This window comes from Crocodylus siamensis, chromosome 1 (genome assembly GCF_052110815.1).
Source record: "Crocodylus siamensis isolate JL-2025a chromosome 1, ASM5211081v1, whole genome shotgun sequence".
NCBI classification, from domain to species: Eukaryota; Metazoa; Chordata; order Crocodylia; family Crocodylidae; genus Crocodylus; species Crocodylus siamensis.
The window spans coordinates 95,085,829-95,108,638 of NC_143395.1; the positions used below are offsets into that span (position 1 = coordinate 95,085,829).

Below are 22,810 nucleotides of genomic sequence, written 5' to 3' on the forward strand. Positions count from 1 at the left end.
CCACCTCCACTGGCAGACTGTTCCAGACCTTGGGGGCTCGGACAGTAAAGAAATTCTTCCTTATGTCCAGCCTGAAACGGTCTTGCAGTAGTTTCTGACTGTTGGACCTCGTCATCCCTTGGGGCGCTCTGGTGAACAGACGTTCACCCAGATCCTGGTGGTCACCCCTGATAAACTTATAGGTGGCCATCAGATCACCCCTGAGCCTGCGCTTTTCCAGGCTAAAGAGTCCCATGGCTCTCAGCCTGTCATCGTAAGATCTGTTTTCCTGACCTCTGATCATGCGCGTGGCTCTCCTCTGGACTCTCTCAAGCTTCTCCACATCCTTTTTGAATTGTGGAGCCCAAAACTGGACGCAGTACTCCAGCTGCGGCCTCACCAAGGCCGAGTACAAGGGGAGAATGACGTCCCGGGATTTGCTCGAGAAGCATCTCTGGATGCAAGCCAGCATTTTGGTCGCTTTACTAGCCGCAGCATCGCATTGGAGGCTCATGTTCATCTTGTGGTCAATGATGACCCCCAAGTCTTTTTCTTCTGTAGTGCTAACCACCGTAGCACTGCTGAGCCTATAAGAGTGCTGCGGGTTTTTCCTCCCAAATGCTGCTGCTAGTCCTAGTCTGTTACCTTATTAGAATCATGGAAATGTAGGACCTCAGGAAGAATACTTGGGGAGGCATGAGGGGGCATGTGTTCCCCTGGATTTCTGGGCTGGGCAGAGGCGTGTTGCCCACTCAGAGCTTGGAGCCAGCAGTAGCGCCAGCCTCTCTTTAGTGGGGGGGCACTGGGCTGGGGCTGGACTCAGAGTGGGTAGTAGTGGGGTGGGCTCAGCTGTGCAGGGTGGGCAGGCAGGTGATGGCTCTGAGAGAGGTGGCTATGGGTGGGGTACGGGGAATTTTGGGGTAGCTATAGTCCCCCAAGTAATCCCCTTCTGCCACCCTTGCTTGGGGCACTCTGCTCTGTTACCTTTCCCTTGGGAGCCCTGCACCGGCACGCTAAAAGAGAGGAACAGGCTACAGCTAGACCTGGACAGGTTACAAGGGTGGGCGGATGAGAATAGGATGGGTTTCAGTTCTGACAATTGCAAGGTACTGCACCTGGGGAGGAAGAACCAGTGGCATACCTATAGGCTGGGGAACTCCCTTCTCATCAGTACAGAGGCAGAAAAGGATCTTGGAGTCATTGATTCCAAGATGAACATGGACTGCCAATGTGAGGATGTGGTCACTAGGGCCAGCCGCATCTCATCATGCATCCACAGATGCATCACGAGCAGGTCCAGGGAGGTGATCCTCCCCTTCTATGCGACACTGGTCAGGCCGCAGTTGGAGTACTGCGTCCAGTTCTATGCACCGCACTTCAGGAAGGATGTAGATGGCATCAAGAGGGTCCAAAGGAGGGCCACTTGCATGATCAAGGGGCACCAGGACAGGCTCCACGAGGAGAGGCTACAGGACCTGAACCTGTTCAGCCTTCACAAGAGAAGGCTGAGGGGGAATCTGGTGGCTGTCTATAAACTTATCAAGAGGGACCAGCGGGGAATGGGAGAGGCACTATTCCTCCGAGCACTACCAGGTGTAACTAGGAATAACGGCCGTAAGTTGACAGAGAGTAGATTCAGGCTAGATATCAGGAAGCGCTAATTCACAGTCTGGGCAGCTAGGATCTGGAACCAACTTCCAAGGGAAGTGATGCTTGCTCCTACCCTGGGGGTCTTCAAAAGGAGGCTGGATAATCATCTAGCCGGGGTCGTTTGACCCCAGCATTCTTTCCTGCCCATGGCAGGGAGCTGGACTTTATGATCTGCTCAAGTCCCTTCTGCCCTACCAACTAACTATGACATGTTAATTTTTATTTTATTGGTGCTGATCTGATATTTGACCAGTATATCGGTACACCTCTACTAATAATCAGAAAAGAGAAGTGCCTTTACATTTTGGCTCAAATGGAAAGAACTTACACAGTGTTTGTGTACTGTAATAAGTGCCTGCTGTGTTGTTTCCATGTATCATTGTTAAATTGTCATGAACATTTACCAACCTACTCACTAAATGTTTGACTGCTATTTGTTACAGTGAATGCTAACAAGTAAATCTAATTTCAGTCACTAATGGAGTATTTATTGTTTGCTCTTGGCAAAGGAGTGAATAGTGGTTTGGAACTGTTGCAAAATAATCTATTGCAATTTCTGAAACACATTTTGTCTTAATAACAATAGACTAATTTTTTAAAGAGCATCATTTTTTTAAATTAAAACTAATGTTTTATCAAGTTGGATTTAGAAAACAATATATTATAGTTTCCAGTGAATATTGCATTTAAAAAAGCAACTTTTTTCCTCTAAGAAGTGGAGTAATCAGAAAACTTAAAACATAGACTTTCATGCTTTTAGTTAGTGTGACTGATGCTTCAGTCATTTACTGTCAATGTAAAAACAATGTTGATTTTAAAATAAATACGTTTATTTCAAGTCATTTGTTGAACTATTGATACATACTGTTTTTTGAAAGCTGTGAATAGATAGGTGCACCTTATCTGAACTCAAGCCTGAGTGAACTGCCTCATTCCCATTCCGCATACTACCAAAAATAAAAATGACATGTAAAAATATTACAGCTTAAATGAAGAGTCAGGTCTGCACTACTATGTTGAAAATTCCAGTTTCACAGCACTTTAAATTTAAAAAAATACTTCAGGGAACCTTTTCATTGCATAAATATTTGGTTTATCTGATTATATTTGTGATTATATTTTAGCCTTAACTGCTTGGCTGTTCTGGCATAGACACTTTTTAAGTCAAAAAGGAACTTCTCTAGGAAGCCTTCTTCTAAAACAGACACCTTAATTCACTTAACATATTATGAAATACTCTAAGGTACAGCATCACTGTATCTTTTACATCCTTTACTACAAGCTATTTGATGGGCTACATTCAATAGAAATCCATCAATGAAACTTATAGTAAGCCATAAATAGAAATGATGATTTGTCAGGCTTAAAAACTTTGGAAACTTTAAGAAATGGTGAAAGGTCTCATGTGGGTCTGTTATGGATATGACTAAAAAAACCCTCTTGAATGATGTAATGAAGACACTAAAATGCACTAAATTTTGAGAGTGACTGATTTGAATGATATCCTCAATGAGTTTTATTGAATTAAAGATAATTCAGTATGTAATTATCTACAATGCTTACTTTGTACATTTTAAAGGGGAATGTTTGTTTAAAAAAGGTAAAATCATCATAGAAACATGAATTAAGAAAGAGAAAGACCTAGCAAAGATTCATATAGTAATGTAAAATTTTAATGTCGTATTCGGTAGGACAGCAAATTTGCCCTTATTACAGAGTCTTCTGAAATAAATCTCTATGACGAACCTCTAAAAACATACGAAGTTCCTGTGAACCAATCTTACTCTTGCATTTTCCGTCTTTCTTTTTTTATCATGGTTTTTTTTTTTTAAATAATTGTAGTTTGCAAGATCTGTCATAGCTGCCAGATCATGGCCTAATTCAAATTGTCTGAATGGGCAAGTATTAGGATAGCTTTAGAAAGGTAGTTATTACATATGAGCAAATAAGAATCCTGAGAAAGAAGAGTGAACATAATCAGAGGAATACAAGCCATTTGATTCAGCATTGGGCAGTTGTAGCCAGACCTGATCATTTTCCATGAGATCAATGACAGCACTTCCAGAAGCCTGATCAAGGTATCCTTTCTTGTACTCATCATAGGTGTACATGATTGGCGAGCCATTCTTGTATAACGCAACCCACACATTTGTTCCTTTTACATGTACGTGATAAGAGAAGTAATAAAGTCCTGGGATTCTACAGGTGAAGATTCCTGTTCTGGGATCATAGTGTTGTTGCCTGTTATACAGGATTTTATCAAATTTGATAGGGACAGTTGCTGCAGGATAGGCTTTGGAAAGAATGACAGTGAAAGCTGATGCTGGCATTCCTGTTAAACCTTGGTTTACTCCTCCTTTCATAACAGGTACTCCTGCTAGGCTTTGACTCTCTCCTGCTTTTATGTAACCATCTGGCATCTGTGGCAATACTGATTGGCCAGGAGGACCTGGTGGACCTGGTGGGCCAGGTCGCCCAGGCTCTCCATTATTGCCTCTTGGGCCTGGGGGACCAGGTGGCCCCATGGGTCCATTCAAACCTTTTGTAGCAATACCAGCTGGGCCTGGCAATCCAGGTGCCCCTGGTTCCCCTTTAGCACCAGGAACACCTGGAATGCCTGGAAGTCCAATTGGACCTCTTATACCAGGTATTCCAGAAGGTCCTCTTGGGCCTTGCTCACCATTAATTCCTGGTACTCCTTTAATTCCTGGTGTACCCACTGGGCCAGGGAGGCCAGGTGGCCCCACATGACCAGTGTCACCTTTTGGTCCTGACAAACCTGGATGCCCCTTAGGACCTGCAAGACCTGGCTCCCCTGGATATCCTGGTTTTCCATCTAATCCTGGTAGGCCTTTGTCACCCTTAGGTCCTGGGTATCCTGCAGGGCCTGAAGGGCCTACATCCCCTTTGGGCCCAGGTAGGCCATTTTCACCTGCTAGCCCTCTGAGTCCTTGAGGTCCCATGTTTCCAGGTGGTCCAGCTGGCCCTGGCTCTCCTGGCACACCAACTGGGCCTTGTTCCCCTTTCATGCCTGGAACACCAGGGAAGCCTTCAGGCCCTCTGTGTCCTTTCATACCTGGTAGGCCTGGCTTTCCAAATCCTGGGAGACCTGAAGATCCAGGCATGCCTGGAGGCCCAGGCAATCCTTTTGCTCCAGGAATCCCTGCTACTCCTGGTGGTCCCATTGCTCCAGGCTTTCCTACTCCTGGTGCTCCAGGTTCCCCAGGAGGACCTTGGGGGCCTGGGATACCTGCTGGTCCTGGTGCACCTGGTAAACCCAGATCACCTTTTGCTCCTGGCTGACCTGGAAGCCCATTTTCACCTGGCTTCCCTAACCCAGCAGGTCCAGGAAGGCCTGGGGGTCCCTGTGGTCCTGGAAGCCCTTTGTCACCTGGGCGACCTGGAACTCCATATCCATTTTCTCCTTTTAGCCCATTCATACCAGGAATACCTGGCTCTCCCTTCTCTCCTGTGGGCCCCCTTGGCCCTTGCACTCCTGGTGGTCCTTGAGGTCCTGGTTTGCCAACAGCAGAAAGTCCAGCGGGGCCAGGAATTCCAGGTGGCCCCTGTGGCCCTCTTGGTCCGACAGGCCCAAGGGGTCCAGCCTCTCCTTTTTCACCAGTTAATCCTCTGTCCCCTGGCTTTCCTGGCAAACCTGGCATGCCTGGCTTTCCAACAGCAGAAAATCCGGGTGGTCCTGGGGGACCAGGGGGCCCTTGAGGGCCTTGACTTCCAAGCCCTGGCTTGCCTGCAGGGCCTGGGTACCCTCTTGGTCCAGCAGGGCCAGGTGGACCCTGAAGTCCTTGCTCTCCTCTCATCTGTATACCTAAGATAAAAAAAAAAAAAATCATAGAATATTCAGGGCTTGCAGATATTGTGGCTGAAGCATAAGGAAACAAATAATGAATTCAGTGTCTGTAAATATGATGATGTCTTTGAATTATTACAACAAGGAGTCGATGTGTATCTCAAAATGACTGATAGGGCTTGACCCAGTGATTTTGTGCCTCATGTAACCCATATGTTACAGAAGCATAGGGTTATCTTATGTGTGGAAGTGTTGAGTTTAAATTCACATTGCATTCCATATATTCTTTCCTCATCCATTAAAAGGATGAGTAATTACATAGGTAGCACTAAAATTCTTTCCCTCATTGGGGTGCTAACTCTAATTCTCAGCATTATTCTTTAGAGAATGAGTTGGAGGAAGATGTATATTAAAGTTTTAGCCTACTTCTTGGAAGAGTCATTAAGGCAATGATGTATTGGTTCACATTTGAAGGATGATCTCCACAACTGTGAAGGTTAAAAATCCATTAATTATTTTTTTAAAAGAAATCTTAGATTCTGCAGAGTTGCAATATTATGCTGTCTCAATAAATATATTGAATTTTGCAGACTAAATCTGCAGATTAGATGTTTAACACCACTGATAAAACTTGTACTAAAAGACTTGCTCTTTGTTTGAGAGAGGTAATTTAAGTTGCATCTTTTCTGAAACACATTAGATAAAACATGTTTAAAACAGTTATTATCATTCTTCTGGTTTGGGTAGGATAATTATTGTGGCTTGTGTAGAGGAGTAGAAGGAATGGGCATAGTATGCACAGTGTGAGAGAAATCAAGGGAAAGTTTTCCAGCAATAGAGCTTTTAAGGTGATCTTCTCATCTTGAGAACAAGTAACCTGAAGTCTACTTAAGGCAACTGACAAATTACTGTTGACTTCAGGGAACTCTAGATGAAGTTTTTAATGACTGATTTAACAGAAGAGGAGGCTGAGAACTGCAAAATCACATCACTGAAAAATAAAAAATAAAAGTATTATGGAAAACGTTATTAGATTTCTCAGTGCTAAGACCTCTGGAAAGTTTTGATTAAAAAAAAGTCTCTGCAAGTTTTTGAGGAGCTTGAATGGTGCTCTGCAAATAGATTTTCAATTCTGTAGGGAAAGTAGGAAAACACAATTCACCAATATAGTGGAGCGGGGTAACAGTGGTCAGCGTTTAATGTATGGAGGCTTACAGACAGGTGGAATGAATGGAGCTAACCCTGTTCACAGGATGTTATAAATGTGAAATGAAAGCTGACTTTTTCACTGTCAGTCTTTAGATTCAACGAAAAAGAGAGCTTTTCTTTAAACATTTTTGACAAGTTATCCAGTTGGCAAAATTGATATTGAACTTTCTTCAGTTGTATGTAGGAGGGAAGAGACTGCACTTATAGTATTTATAGTAATATAAATGTTGCTAAAGAAACAACTGGTGTTTTGCTTAGATTGGTCTCCTAAGTCAGGCTAGGATGAAGAATAGGCAGTGGTCACAAAGTATATGTCACTCAAACAAGATCCAGTCTTTTCAAAACAAAATCTTTGGCAGTTAAAGTTCTGTGGCTGAATCATGTAACTTTAGCTCACGATACCATAGTAAAATAAATACAGTTAATTAAAGACAAGACAATTCCCAGTTAATTTAATTAGTCTAATGGTAAATAAATGTTAATATTTACAAAGAAGTAAAGTTAGAGAAACTTCCTGAGGCCTAGGCATCTGTGTAATGTAAATAAACATCATCCTTGTTGCTTCATTTAACTTCTGGTATTTCAGGCTTTTCTTTCTTCTTCTCTTTGTTGTCCAAACATGGCTCTGTTTCTGGTAACCAGATCTGATAAGGTATCTGTAGGTGATATCTTCATTTATTTGTTAAGTTGTAGTGGTCAGTTCTTTTTTACACTCCATTGGGGGAGAAAGTGGTCATTGATTCATTACACAGTAGTTCACGATGTAGCACATTGTTTTTTGTTTGTTTAGATCTTGGTATTTTGCTTTTTCCTATAGATGAGGGTTTTTGTTGTTTAAAAAAAAAAACAGCAGATGGAACCACTCAAATGTGAAATAAAAATATAGCAATACATAGTTTTCTGCTTTCATGGTTGGATTTTTGAGACGTTGATTTGTGGAATATTTCTACCACCAATATTATGAATGTCAGCAAATGTTATACTACACTGTGCAACATCAAAGTTTGCATCAAACTTCAGCTGATGAAACTATAGGTATCAAATTCTGTCTATGATAAAAGGTATCAGTGTTAAAGAAAATGCATAGTGCAATAATAAATGCCACTGAAGGGAGCAGAAGGCACTTGTTATCTTGCTTTAATGTTTGATAAGGAAAATGCTGCTGGAGGGTGCATTATTGAAAGGACTTTTTAATCAACGTGTATGTTATTTTGAAATAAAATAAATTAATTAATAGCTCCAACAGACTTTATTAATCGAGTAACTACAGCATGTTGGAGCAGCCTCAGTGCATGTGTATAGATAGGCACCATCAGTTTCTCCCAGAGTCAAAATGGGAAAATAACCTGGGAGCAACTAGGGTTAAAATCACACCCTGGAGAATTTTTTTCTGGGAGAACAAATGTCCTGTACACGGTGTGGCTTTTCTCAGAAGAGAACACAGTCTTTACGGATTCTTCCCCTCCCTCCCAGTCCCGACCAAGGCTGGCAGTGTGTCACTCGCTAGACTGCTTTTCCAGCAGGGAGCAGAACATGACCCTTCACAGTTCTCACATTGTGCTGCAGTGAAATGCATGCATGGATGACCATGGGCAGGGCTGCCGTATGCACTGTTGCTGTCTGTCATTAGGAAGACTAAGGGAGCCTGCTGGGCATGCTGAGATGTGTGCACATGGGCCACTTATGGCTATCCAGTGTCAGCCCTACTAGCTCTCTAGTCTCTTATGGCTATCCAGTGTCAGCCCTACTAGCTCTCTAGTCTCCAGGTCCGCAGTATTTGAATGTCTGTACGTGTGGCTCTAGGTAAATTTCTCTACGAGAAGAACAAGCATGGAGAATTTCCCAGAGTATTTGAAGGTGTGTACACAGCCTGAAAGATGAGAATTCTGATCCCCCAGATTTGTCATTGACTTTTGGAAATTTTTCTTGGATTTCTTTACTACTTCTAATGACTATTTCACTGTCAGCCAGCACTTTGCCTGTTCAGTTTTGTCCCTTCCCATGTCATTTCAATCCAGAAGGTTTAACTTTGTTTTCAGATTTTCTCTGCCATTTCTTCTCTTAAAGATCCTACCAATGAAAACTGAATAAATTGTCCTTAGAAAACTTGGGCTATGGAATCACCTACGTCATTGGATGTTGTGTATTGACAGTATAAACCGTTTTGCACGCTGTTTGACTGCACCATATGATTCCTAATTATCTTCAGATTGTTTTGTCTCCCAGTTTGAACAAGATTGCCTTCCTATGCACTTACAGATTTGAACATCTGGAATTTACTACACAGTGCTTATCTAACAAAATGCAAACAATAATTCCATTTTTCTTTTTTAAAAAATACATGGGCATCATCATTTTTTAGTCATATAGAGAAGAAAACTTTTGCCTTTGCATGAAGTGTCTTTTGCTAGTCATTAAGTCTGCAAGGTTGCTTTTATAGGCTGCCAGAAAAATTTCTGTTAGCTGCCAAATGTTAAAGTACAGTTTCTGCATCTGTGTAATTAGACCGTAGTCCTGAAAACATCACCTCAGTTTGTCCACCTTACCATCTCCCCATCTGCTAACTGAAAGGAAGGCTAACGCTGAGAATCCTAATACAAAGCAAGCCTGTCTCACTACTGCATACAGCATGGGAAATGCGTAAGATGTTACAAACATTGATATCTCCCATGGGATGAGATACTGTGGAACCTGTGGCTCTAAGAGGAAAGAGATGTCTACGTCTGAACAGCACAGTGATATTCTAACATGCAACTGAGGCTCTTGGACTGCTTATACAGAGTAGTGATACACAGTAGAGCACAGTTACAATGTTATGTTTTAATATTGTTAATCAGTGAAGCGGTTTTAGGAAGAATTATCTTGTAAAGAAAAACCAGAAGACTCCAGACTTGGGAGAGTAAGAAACAACCTTCAATGTAAGTTGTATGTGGGAATCTTTTAAACCACTGCAGTTTCTTTTCATCATATATTAAATACAGATGGCACTCAGGGATTCAGCATATTGACTTAATTAACGAGAATGTAATACACTGCCTCTGTGTAATTAGATTTAAAAGTAATTAAATCCTGTGTTGGTAAAACAGTATGCAATACAAATATAACAAGTTTTAGTCACTTGTTTTTTTTTGCTTTTTATATTAACAGCACAGTAGACACCCCTGAAATGTTGTGGTTAGCTATACTTGTTGATTATCCCAAAATTATTTCTTATGATATTAAGAAATATTTATTGTTTTGATTTTGAAGAGAACGTTGGTAGGAGAGGGATGTCATTTTTTTGTTGTTTTTTTCCAAGCATACTCAAGTGACAGTCTTAATTTCTTAGTTTCTTTCTGTTTTTTATCTTAAAAATGTTAGTGGCCTGGACATTTGGTAAAATGATTCAGTGATTTGCAAGACTAGGTCATATTTAGTGACTCAAGCCAAATTTCTAGCTAATGGAATCTGTAACTTATATGAAATGCTAATGTTTACTACTTTTTCTAGTGGGGTCTAGAGCTGCAATTCTCAGTGGCACCCTGTGTGGCTTCGGATCATTTTAAGGGTACCGTGCAATATTAGCACTGTTAGGTATGCGAACACCTATGCATGATTCACAAGGTAAATCCAGTGGTTTCAAATAGAAATCCATAGTGTCAAAAATATTTAGACCTGTTGTGGTCTGAGTTCTTTGCAGCAGAAATGCTGTACTATTTTTTTCTGTAGTCAAAAAACACATGTAAGATAAGACCTAACATTTTCTATCAGGTGTCTTGAATTTATACAGGTTGAGAGTAAATTATCCTTTCACCCTGAAAAACAATCCTCCGATGAAACAGATCCGGGCCTATACATGGGACAGGACAGGGGAAGCTCTCGTTACTGCTCAAGCTATATGTGGTCTGGTCATGGAGGTGCCAACCTACTGTCAACTTTCTATAAGAAATGTAACTTGCTGCCATTTTCTGCAACTCTCCACTTGTACATTCAAATCTCACTAGCTTTCCTTTTATTTATTCTAGTTTTTGGAATACAAGCATGCTATAACTGAAGCCAAATACTAAAATTGCAATAAAAATAATTTCAATCAAAACAGTACAGACAACTAAACATATTCTTAAACTGGCATTCAAACTGGATTCCATAAAAGCATAAGGGAAAAAAGTTACAAGTAAGCCTTTAATATGAGCAACATCAATTCAGGTTTTGAATTTAGTGGATTCTTAAAGCAGTAAATAAGGTTTCTCTTTTGTTTTTAAAGTGGGTTGTTTGGCAGAGAGTTCTAGAGTCAGGCCTGCTTTCCAAGCTTGGTACAGGCCCACCAGTGAACCATGTGCCTTAAGAGTCAAGTGAATTTAATTCCTATAAATGGTGATTTGGATGACTCTACCCCTCTTCCATATGATGAAATAAATTTTAATTGTCTTACTTTTTTTTTATTTCTAAAAGGAAATGCAGTGGGCCTTTTGTCTGTATTTAACTGCAGAGCTGCTTTCTCCCATGTCTTGTTAGTCATATTGCTGGGTTTCCTCATATGAAGAACATGACTCTCCTACAGAATGTGCTGTTAGATGATTACTTGCTTGGAAGCTTTGCCAGCAAGAAGTAGTTGGCCATGTTAATTTGAAGTCAAGGAGAAGGCAGGTTACATCTGCACTTTATACATTAACCAAAGTAGATATGTGTATGTGGATATTTATAGATCTACTTTGGTTAGTGTGTAAGTTGAAAGTCTGTCCTACCTTCAGCTTTGCCAGCTTCAGGCCATGGCTACAAATGCTTCAAGAGAGGGCACTAAGAGGTGAAACTTGGAGGTGTCTTGGCAGCTGTGCACATAACAAGAGTAATCCCAGGAAGAAAATTGCCTTGTCCCAGAAAGAAGTTACCTTGTATTGGATCTGGGGTAAAAAAGTTCATGAAAGGGGAGGAGGATTTTCCTCAGTTTAGGGTTGTGTGGTGGGTTGTTTTCTTTTTGGGGCAGTTACCATTTTCTTGTTCATGTGTCTGGAGCCTCAGTGCCAATTTTAGGTCAATAACTTGTATACAGTTTTTCAGGAATGGTAGAAGTTTACATCTTAAAATGGACTGAGTGCCCAGCTGAGAAATAGATACTGGGTTTGCTTGCCTTAGCTACTTGGATGCTCTCTTTACAACATTAGATGCCACTAGTTTAGATTCTTTTTTACATTTTAAAAAGGTGGAGAAAGCAGGGACAAATGTATTACATCTGCTGTAAAATTTGATGATGTTTGAATGGTGACCAAAATGCGTTGTTAGTGTTGTTTCCCCACACATGGTGGATCACAGATCCAATACTAAATAAATCTAATTCAAAATTTTCCTGTGTGTATTTTTTTTAAAGTTCTACAGACATTTCAGTGGATTGCTACCACCTCAAAGAATGCATTTGCGAAAGCATATTGCCATGGCAAATAAAAACAAAATAGTTGAGAGGTAAATTTATGGTATGAAAAAAAAATCATATTTCTTTTCTGCCTTGAATTAGCGGGGTATAGATCATACTCCACTAACAACCCAGAAGGAAATCAATGCAAACAACCCAGTTCTCATGATTTACATTTGTTATGCATATGTTAGCTTGTGTCAAACATAATATGGAAATGTTTCCCAGGAAAAGCTCCTCTTTAAACTGCTTTTTGAATTAAACTATGTATCTAAAAAACCCTGAACTCTGACTACCTTTAGACAAAAGTAGTTGAAGAAAAAATATAAATATTTTTTTTTAGTATAGAAACCTCTTAAAATTTAAGGTTGAAAGCATGAATAACTGCCTGGAAATGCAAGATTTCTTGTAAGAAGCCACAAGTAACTGCATAAGTAGAAGGAGGACAGAGCTCTCTGGAAGGCTGTCTTCAAAAACACCCTTTAGTAAAAATGCATGGACGTTCTGGAAAAACAATACAGATCTTTAAAGAAAAATAAACCACTCAAGACATTATAAAGCTGCATGAAAGCCCTACAGTATGATGCCTGTGCTAGTTTTACCTCTAATGTAGGTAATAAGTCAGTAAACATCTATAGGACTAGTCCCTGGTAAAGATGCAATAGTAAAGATGGCCAGCAGTGTAGCGATACTGCTGAACGCTTGGGGCAGTGATGACTTCAGTTGCTGCTGCATGATTGTAGTCATGATTGTGGCTGCCATCCCTCCCCTGCGACCCCCCCCCCCCCCCCAAGTTGACATCCAGGACATTTGGCCCCATACTTTGGAGGAGGGAAGGGGGCAGGGGTTCCTTTTTACTTTTGCTATGGCCACTCAATGCTTGAAACAGTGGACTCTCTACCTTATACACTTCCCTGGTTAATCATGTCCTAAGTCCTGTTCCTATTTTCTGGAGTAATGGGATAATATTTAAGTATTCTTTTTTTTTTATTATGAATCTTTCCCAAAGAAAACTACTTTTAAAAATATTTTTTTCCTCTGTCATTGGGTAAATAATCAGCAACTCAGGCATTGTTAATTGAATGGCATACTCTTTGCACTATATAATTTCAAATTACTTCTCCTTTATCAGCATAGTAAGTATCATGTTGAATTTCTGAACTGAAAAGTATCTTTTACCTTTTTTATGGCCTGAAACTACCATTCAAGTTTTAAATGTGGCTTTAAATATAAAGTCGCTTTCAATTTACTCTTAAGTATTTTGCTTGAATTGCCATGGTATGAGCTTAGTGCAGTATAGGTTCCTCTTGCCACAATCCTCACTACTAGCATCTCCCTTTCTGAATATTTTGTTTGGAGGAAAAACTACAGTGAGACCTGGTAGATGAAGAGGTGAATGGGAAACATCTTCCATAAATAGGAATGCCAGTGTACTTTACTCTTTGCTTTTAATACTTTATTTGTTCTTCTTGGTTACTAACGTTGACAGAAAACACTATATGAAGTGAGTGAAGGAAGGGACTACACACATAAACACAGTGGGTGTGCCTGTTAGTGAAAGTTAAATCATCAGACCAGCTATGCATCTGTTCGTTACCAGAATTTAAAAGTCTTGGGTACTTTTTTCTTGGTCACAAGGCAAACAACTTGGGTTTCTTCTGCTTGCAAAATTGGAAAATGAAGGGCTATTTTAATATGTAAAAGCTCTTGGGAAATAAAATCTAAATATGTAAATACTCAAATTGAGGAAAGAGTTGCTGATAGCACACCAGTTATTGCTAATGCTGAAGATGCAAACTGCATCCTCCTGGGAGAGGTAAGATACTCATTTAAGATCCTTTTATTAGTCCCTAAAGAGCCCCAAGCAAGTAGGATTCAGATCTGACTCACTGCTATCTATATAGGCTTATAACAACTGCATGCAGGTGAGCTATATGCAAGATATAAAAAACTAATTCTGAATATACCCTTAATGTGGCAGGTAAGAAAAGAATGATGGGTTCTGGGGGACATTTTCCAGCTACAGATTTAAGTTAAAGGATATATATGGCAAAGTACAAAGTGCTTTGTAGGTAGATTTTGGTAATCTTGACTCCTGATGTGGGAGGACGTTTATATTTCATGAGGTCTGAACGGTTCATTTCAGTAAGTAGTGTAATTTAGTTTCCAGTTTGTCACTTATTTTTTAGCTAAAGGCTCTTGGGGCAGAAGGCAAAGTTTGGGCCTGTGGAATCTAGAATTAATTATAAAACTCATTAATTTATTTATTTTTTAATCAAACATCTATTATAATATCATATTATCCTTACTTTTACCAAACTCTATACAGTCCATGCAATTGTCTCATTAATATTTGGCATCATCATAACAAATATTTAAAGAGTATGGAGTATTGGATCTTTGTGCTTGACGCACTACTGTATTGACCAGTCCCCATATTTTATATAAAACACCTTTTAGTAACAGCAGCATGCACCGATGCATTAATAGTTCTTGGTGAAGTTATAATTTAATTTAAAAAAATTATTTATAGAAACCTAATTATATTCTGCTTCTAGCTATATGATGTAAAGATATTAGATATTTGAAGATCATTAATAGATTGTGTCAACTTTCTGTATGCTAATAATTTCTCAAGACTGATTACTGAACTGAAATAAGCATTTAGTTTAAATAGGCATATCAGGGAGAAGACAGATTGCATATCCCTTTTCTAAATATAAATAATCACATGTTATGTATTAACAGGAAAAGAGGGGAATTATGGATATTCCTCTTCTGTATATGAAGTATGATACATATAAGTAACCCTGTGAAATGAGCACAGAAAAATATGTTTTTCCCCCCTTTTAAAAGTTTGTTTTGGTTTGTTTGTTTTTTACAGTAAACAGAACAACATTTTTCTTTACAACCTTTTTGTAAGTCCTGGTTAGTTTAAAGCATGAAATTATAATATTTTATTAAACAATTAGTTTGTTTATAGATATATTGTATTAGCATGTTGGCAATATACTGAAACAAATTATTTCAGTGAAACTATTTGATTTTGCAAATGCAGAGCTAAGTTTTAAATTTAAGCCACGTGTACTAGGTAGGTATTTTGTATTACAAAATATTAACCTGGTTTGAATTTTAAATAAAAATATTTTTATAATAGAAGAATATAATTTGATACCAATAATCTTTTTCTGATTATTCTAGCCAGATTGTCAACTATTTCAATCTCCAGATTTTAAAAAATAATATATTTGATTTGAATGCTTTTTTGACAGTGACTATTTCCAACTCAAAAGGCTTCTAGGGTATTGGCATAATAATCTTTCTTGATTATTTCCAATGCTAGCAGCAGAATTCATAACCATTATTTCTTTGCATCCTCAGTCTCCATCTTTTACAATTTATTTAGTTTAACTAGAAAGATTTAATTTCTGCTTCTGCCAAAAAAGAGGGCCTCTCATTCAGTGGGTCCTACTGTTGGATTCTTTCCTGTTTCTGTCTGTAGTGTTAACTGTTGTCAGTATTGTAAGGTAGATATATATCCACAGGAAAAAACCTAAATGTTTAATGGCAGTAAGCAAAAACAAGTTTCAAGACAGATCTTTTTTTTCACTAGATATTAAGAAAAAGATTTATATTAAAAGAAGAAAATAGTTAACTTACCTTGACTTTTTACATTAAATGGTAGGAAGCGTGGTGGCCCCTTCACGCTGGATTGTTTTTGGTATTGTTCAGAAAAAAACCCATCACCACCATGGACAATGGTCAGAGAAAGCAGCAGCAGCAAAGTTATGTGTAACTGCATATTTCCAAATATGCTCTGTATAAAAAAGAATGATTAGCTTATTATACTTGTTTTATTTAAAAATTAAAGCTGACCAATTCAGGTTTTCCTAGAATTGATCAAATGCATCGCATTTAAAATGTTAGCATCGTTATACTGCACTAGTTTGTGCAAACCACTTCCTGGTTCAACATGTTTGTAGACTTGGTGGATTTTTTTTAAAAGCATATGTGTTTTACTTATAAAGTAAATTAATATTTTAAATAAAGATTAATCTGGTATAAAAATATATTTATACCAGAATGTTCTCCATACTGCTCCAGTCCATAGTTCTTCAATTTCCTTTAAAATGGGATTTAATCAGTAGAGTATAAACATATATAAAGTATAAATTAGTAAGTATACTATACCAACGTAAACCGTTTTTTTAAAAGTGAGTACCTTGTGAGTTGTTACTACCATTCTATAAGCACATCAACCACTCTAGGCTCATTACATTACATTTAGGAGCAGTACCATTTGAATCGGGGAAAATATTCCATTAAAAGACATACAAACTGCATGATGGTGGCACTTTTTCAAATTGACATTATTTCAATAAAAGGATGAAATCCTGAGCCAATTGAAGTCAATGACAGAAATCTCACATTAACTTCACTGCAGTCAGGAACTTGCCCCAAATTCCTTTTTTAAAGTAATTTCTCTAGTGACAGCTGAGATACTGGCACTTACTCTTAAAGAACCCCGAAAACATCTGTCTCTATAAGTTAGTTTATAAGCTAAATTAAATTGAATGAAAGCATAGCATACCAGAATGCTGTGGAGTTTGAGATGTCCTAATGCAGCCATTAGTCTTCCTGTAGCCTACAGAGGTGCTTCTTCTGCCCCAGGTAAGTGGAGCAGAAGCTGGTATTTCAAGTATCACCCCAAGGTATTTATACTTTGTGTGAAGGTGCCCTGTGTTTAAGCTCCTCCCTAAGAGTCACTAAGCACTAATTATGGGAGGGAAGGAGGTGAGGAGGAGTTATCTTGGCAAAGCATGCTATATCCAGTTAGAATTTTGGGGAGAGGGGTTGATTCTTTACCTTGCTCTACAACATTTCATTTGTTTTGGTTATATTTTTTTAATTACACTGAGTATTTTCTTAAGTTATGTATGTCTTGTTTTTAGCATTAGATAATCCTTACACTTTTAAATGTCATTACATAATTTCTCTTATCTACATACATTTGTGGGAAATAAATATTGTTTAAGGCAAGGTTTTCAGACTTAGTCCAACTGAAATAAATAAAGACTATTTGGGAAAGTAGCTGCTCATCAGAGCTTGAGTAAGGGGCTCACAATAAGTCTATTAAAGTCATACACATACATTAAAGAACTTTCTGTGAAAAGGAACACTGCAGTAGTAGTTTTGAAACTCTGTTTTTATGTTTCTGCATAAAAATGAAATAGTTTCCCACCAATATACTATCCTTGAACTTCATCTATATGTTTCTGCTAAGCAAGATGTATTATACCTGGGCTACTTGCCTGAAATATTTTATATGTACTACTTACAAGCAATGAACCATAATTCATAAAAAAAATCATGGCATTCTGGAAGCCATGATAGCATAATAGCAATCATATTTTATTGCATTTGGTTTTATCAAATTATTGAAATGGTAAATGCTTATTGCATAGTGGGGAAAAAAAAAAAATGTGTGTCCTGAAAGGTTAAATGGGCTACTTCAGGATTATATGTTACTAATTTTTTTTTTGTTTTCAGGTGGGTGTTTTAACATAATAGGGAAGGTGGTGCTTTATATCTAAGATTCATTAGTATCTAGTGGCTGTATCTCATTGCACTTAAACAACCATACTTTATCATCTTGGGTTAAAGTTCATTGAAGCTTATTTTCCATTTTTCAAAAATCTCTTTGTTTGTTTATTTTTTGGAAGTATATGTTGAAATTAATGATTATGAGGTTCTATAGATATAAGGGATGTTTTCATTTGTTCTGACTTCTATTCCTAATAAATAGCGGCTGAGGATTTTTTCACTATGACAGCCAGCCATGTTGTTATTTAGTCAATGTCAGATACTAGACAGTAAGCTTCAATTCCTAAATTATTCATGGATGTACTTCTAGAATATGATATAAAAACAAGAATACTGTGGAATATAAAATGGCCTTCCTGAGTATGGGACAACAGAATTAAATATATTTCACAGTCTGCTTTTTATAGGCAATCTCATCAAAAGGTATATATAATTTCTAGAAGATGAACACATTCATGAATGCTTAATAACTTTGCATTATGTTACGGGTTGGATCATCTTAATTGTTTAATGCAAATAAAATGGGTAGTGCAGTAAATAATTTGTGGCCTGATTCATCATCCAAGGACCATTTTTGTTTCTATGGAGTATGGCCCTCTCACACCATGGATGCGGTCAAGGAGAGCACAAAATAAAAGTTTTACAGTTGCTGACCAGAGTCCAACCTTGCATTTTCATTTAGGTGTTTGTCACTTTGTGAATGATGCATTTTAAAGTCCTGTTTATTTTTAAATTGATTTTATATATACTGTAGAAGCTTTTGGTAGTTTGCACTGGCTGCAGATACTTGCAAGAGGAATGGCTGTCCAGGGAAGAAATCAGTACCCTCTATATTTACATTTCCCCCATTAATTCTTAACTATGCCAGCACAGAAAAGAGTGTTGTATAGCAGCCTATGGCACTACCTGCTAGCTCTGTACTTACAGTGGTGATACTAGTAACCAGTTGATCTATGACTGTAGGTGTCATGCACAGTAATGTAAATAGATCAGGGCAACGGAGCAGCTTTTCCAGGTGCCAACTTTAGAGGGGAGTGTAGAAAAAAACACTGCCTTGGGTCCCTGGCTGTATTGTTAAACCTCTGCTCATGCATGCTGGATACAGAAGGGTAACAGCCTCTATTCCAATCCAGAAACTGGAGTAGCAAACCTAGAAAAGGTATAATATAGCTTCATGAGTTATGCTGCATTGGGGTGCTTTCAAATAGGTTTCTTGACGTTTGTCCAAGTGGGTTTCCTGAACTTTGTCCACTGTTTGCCTGTTTAATTCAATACTCTCAGCCCAAGTAATTTACAGGCCAGAAAAAGATGACAAATCTCTTGGAATACTGATTTCAGCACTGAAAAATACCAGTGGACCACCAAATCTGGTATTCTGTTTACTTTTGTATCAATATTTGCTTAATCAAGAGTTCAAATAATCTTGTGGGTAGCAGACATGCTTTGTGTATTGAGTTAACCTATGTATCATTAAGTAGTCTTTTCTTTCTCTTTTCTTCCATGCTGCTCTTCCATAATATTCTATCTCATATTAATGAAGAAACCCAGCCCTTTAGACATAATCCTGTTTTCCACATTAAGCTTTTGCATATAAGTAGGTTGGGGATTTTTAGAGAAGGCTTACATGACTGAGATGAATTTGGTAGTTGTGTTAGTCTAAGATAAACATAAATGCAAAAATCTAGAACTCTTGGTTCAGAAATGATACCTTTTATTAGACCAACTAGGAAATCACACAAACAAAAAAAATATTTTTTAAAACGATTTCCTACTTGGTCTTATAAACAGTAACATTTCTGAACCAAGAGTTCTAGATTTTTGCATTTCATGATTGAGATGACACTTTCATTGTGAGCCTCTATTTTCAGTTGCTTGTAATCTTCTGGAAGTAAAATTTTGAGCTCAAGTTTTTCATTAACTTTCTTTTTCGTTAACTATGCTTAGCATAGAAATTAAAATTTTTGTGACATAAACTCCATTCAGCCACTTTTTGAATGAGACACCTGGTATATGAGCATAAATAATTTTTAAGAATAAGACACACACAGTGAATTCCCTTTGTTGTTATTTAGGTAATTAGAAAAATATTTTTGGTTTAAAACGTCACCTGTAACATTTATGTAGACCTTAGTACACCTGTATTATAGATGTAGATGTTAGTGGGAAATGTGGTTGCTGCTGATTTAACAGTATTTAGTTAAGGAATACAGTTAGGAACATCCAACAGTAGTTCTATTAAAATAATAATTTCTAGCCCAATGAATAAATGTCCGCCAGACTAGAATACTTACACTACAAAAGCATAAGTAATCATGCAGTCTTATTTGTCCAACAGCCTCATTTCCTCTCATTCCACCTCTGACAGGAGGATGAATAATCTCTCTATACATGTATGTGAATAGATATAATTGTTGGTTTGAGAACTAGAGATACACAAACCCATTGATTGACTTCATGTTTAACCCAGACTCCACCTTTTGGTATGCTACTTTATGGAGCTGTTTGTTTGTGGTAGTGGGAAGCTGAAGGGGGACTGGAATTTAATTTTTCCATGTGTTTTCCCTGCTCCTGTGGATTTTCTTTATATGCAATGCCATGGCAGGGTTTAGCTTAGATATACATGAGAAGTGTGGGCTTCCATATATATGCACATTCTTGTGTGTTTCTATTTGCTGCAACAGCACATTAAATACACCTGTGTTTATTTGAGTACCCAGTTACTGAGACCAGATACTTAAAAATACTTAATGGGTGACTGTATTTTTTAATTTGCACATGCAGTCAAATTCAGGTATCTTTTTGCCGTTTTGCCATTATCAGAATTTAGTCCTATGGACATATCTAGGATATTGAGATGGGGGCTGCAGATGGTGTACATCTTCACATATAACACAACATGTATTTTTCTCCTGTTAAAAAATAAACTAGAAGTTTTACTGATATACTAAGGGACTATTATTGAGTTTAAGATTGAAAAACAAATATTCATGTATATTCCAATAAAATGATTTGCTATAGCATATGTTATGTATGAAAAAACCACAACAAATTAGGCAAAATAATCAAAAGATGTTGTTTCTTTAGTCCTGTTATCATTAGAATTTAAAGTACATTTCTCAGGGCACTTCTAGATGTAAAGTTAATGTGACTGTATGTACTTAATTTGGGGCAGGGTAAACTGATCCTAATGTCACTGTCTAAAAATGAGTTTAAGCACAGTAATTTACTGCACTGTCAGATACCACTTGTATCTGATGGGACTATCTGGCAGCACAGCAGATTAGTCCACTGTGCCCTAATTGCCTTGCACATTTAGATGGTGATACACAAATTAGTCTGCTTTGCAGTAAAACATCTTGGGTAGACGCAGCCTCAGAGTCATAAAACCAAATCTTTCTTGAGCATCTTGGCTGTGCATTCAGTGCTTCACTGAAACTTATTTGCACCTGAGTTAATGTTTCCACACTTGAACTGGTGTTTTTATCTAGAAATAAAAACCATTTGCAGGGCTGTAAAATAGGAACTATGTTAGGAGTAGCTAATACAAAAGAGAGCTGCAGAAAAAGATTAGCTCGATTAGTGGAACATCACTAACATTCCTTCAAAAAGGTGAGAGGCTGAATGAGAAGTTCAGTAGGCATCAGGTAGATTTGAACGAGCCCTGAAGTCAAGTGACTCCCTCACTTCTGTTTCAATAGAAATGCTCCTGTTACTACCAGGCAGTTGATTTTAAATTTTGGGTGGACCAAGGATAAAAGAGCACTGTAGCTGTACCATCCATACACACCCATGCACCCTGATTAGCCCTTAAAGATAACACTTGAAAAGTTTTTATAAAGTAAGTTGTTTTACTGAAACAAAGTATTCTCATGAAAGAGGAATAAAAATGGAATTTCACTTGGATACTGGAATATTACAGTTACTTTTCAACTTTGTGTACATTTTGTTACCAGTTGCAGCATATTTGTTTTCTGACTGAACGGCATCCTTGATAATTAATGACGCACTTGTATTTGATCTAAAAAATGATTTGTGGAATCACACTCATCCTGTGAGAATGAAGGCAGATGTGTGGGATAAGAGCCAAGCTAGAGAAATGGAATTGACTTCCGCCTTCCTGCAAGCTGCTCTGTGTATGTGAACCCCAGTGCTCACTGAGTTGAACAGGTCTCTGGGAAGGCAGGTGCCTGTGCAAAACAGTTCACAGGACTGAAGCACTAGTAGGTTACAAAGAAGAAATATAAAACTTATTTTTTTCTGTAAAACTGTTAGGAGAATCACTTGATAAAATGAGAGAGATATCTAAATGACTGGACTGGGGCTTTATGACATGGACTATGGGATTCTGCAACATCTAAGCACAAAAGTGTGAGAGATTGCAAAAAATCTCTGCTTTTCCTGAATTTCTGTTAGGTTTCAGTGTAAATCCTTAATTTTATTTTTAAATATTATATATTTGTTACTTGATATTCTGTTCGAGTAATTGTTTACTATAATACATAGGTATAGGAGTAATTTTGTAAAAAATGGCATTTTTCAAAGGACTGTATCTTTGGGAGTAAAAATATAGTCATGAGTAAGCCTTCAGAAATTTACAAAAGTGCTGACCTTTGCTTTCTGTATTATTTTATGATATGCTGAATAGTGAAATAAATTACTGCATAAAAGTTACTTTTGAAACTTGTATAGGTGAATACCAATTAAAATCAGATGCAAGATCGTATGTATTTTGTCTTTTGGTTCTGGGAAACATAATAGATACCACTACAATTTTTACAACTTTAACCTTCCTGAAATAAATCTTTGAAGGTTCTACCGTGGCTTTTAGTGACACTTCTTTGTTAGAACACATACCTAAAACTTGTGATGATCTATTATTTTGTAAGAGGAAGTAATAATTTGTAGCACTAGTTCTGATGAAAATATTCTTTCTTAAGCCTGATCATGTGGAAGAGGCTCTTCAGAGAGAGCCTCAGTGGTGATGTGGAAGAGGCTCTTGAGAGCTTCCAGGAAGAAGTTGATAAGTATTCTGTTAAAAGTGGTAGGTTCATTTTCTAATCTGTGGTGCTCTCTATAACGTTCCCTGGGTACTGCTAAATCACTTGAGACTGATGGATTCAAGTCATCTCCTGTGACATAAAACAACTCTTCGTGGGGCCTGGATGTAATGGTGC

The 22,810-nt window shown here is 37.9% G+C and overlaps 2 protein-coding genes across 3 annotated transcripts in view; one reads left to right on the forward strand and one right to left on the reverse strand.

Moving 5' to 3' along the window:
• Positions 1-22,810, forward strand: part of NT5DC1 (5'-nucleotidase domain containing 1) — a 262,954-nt gene that overhangs the window by 18,455 nt on the left and 221,689 nt on the right. The window lies entirely within an intron of this gene.
• The window catches only part of COL10A1 (collagen type X alpha 1 chain), a 62,740-nt gene continuing 42,357 nt past the window's right edge, over positions 2,428-22,810 (reverse strand). The window contains exons 1-3 of one of the 2 annotated variants that reach the window (XM_090031430.1): positions 16,624-16,708; positions 15,693-15,849; positions 2,428-5,455 (exon numbers count right to left, since the gene is read on the reverse strand). In XM_090031430.1, coding sequence (XP_089887556.1) covers positions 3,561-5,455; positions 15,693-15,849; positions 16,624-16,662 — 2,091 coding nt within the window. In that variant the 5' untranslated portion in view covers positions 16,663-16,708 and the 3' untranslated portion in view covers positions 2,428-3,560. Of the gene's footprint in view, positions 5,456-15,692; positions 15,850-16,623; positions 16,709-22,810 lie in introns of those variants that run through there. The other variant, XM_090031431.1, reaches the window with a different exon arrangement.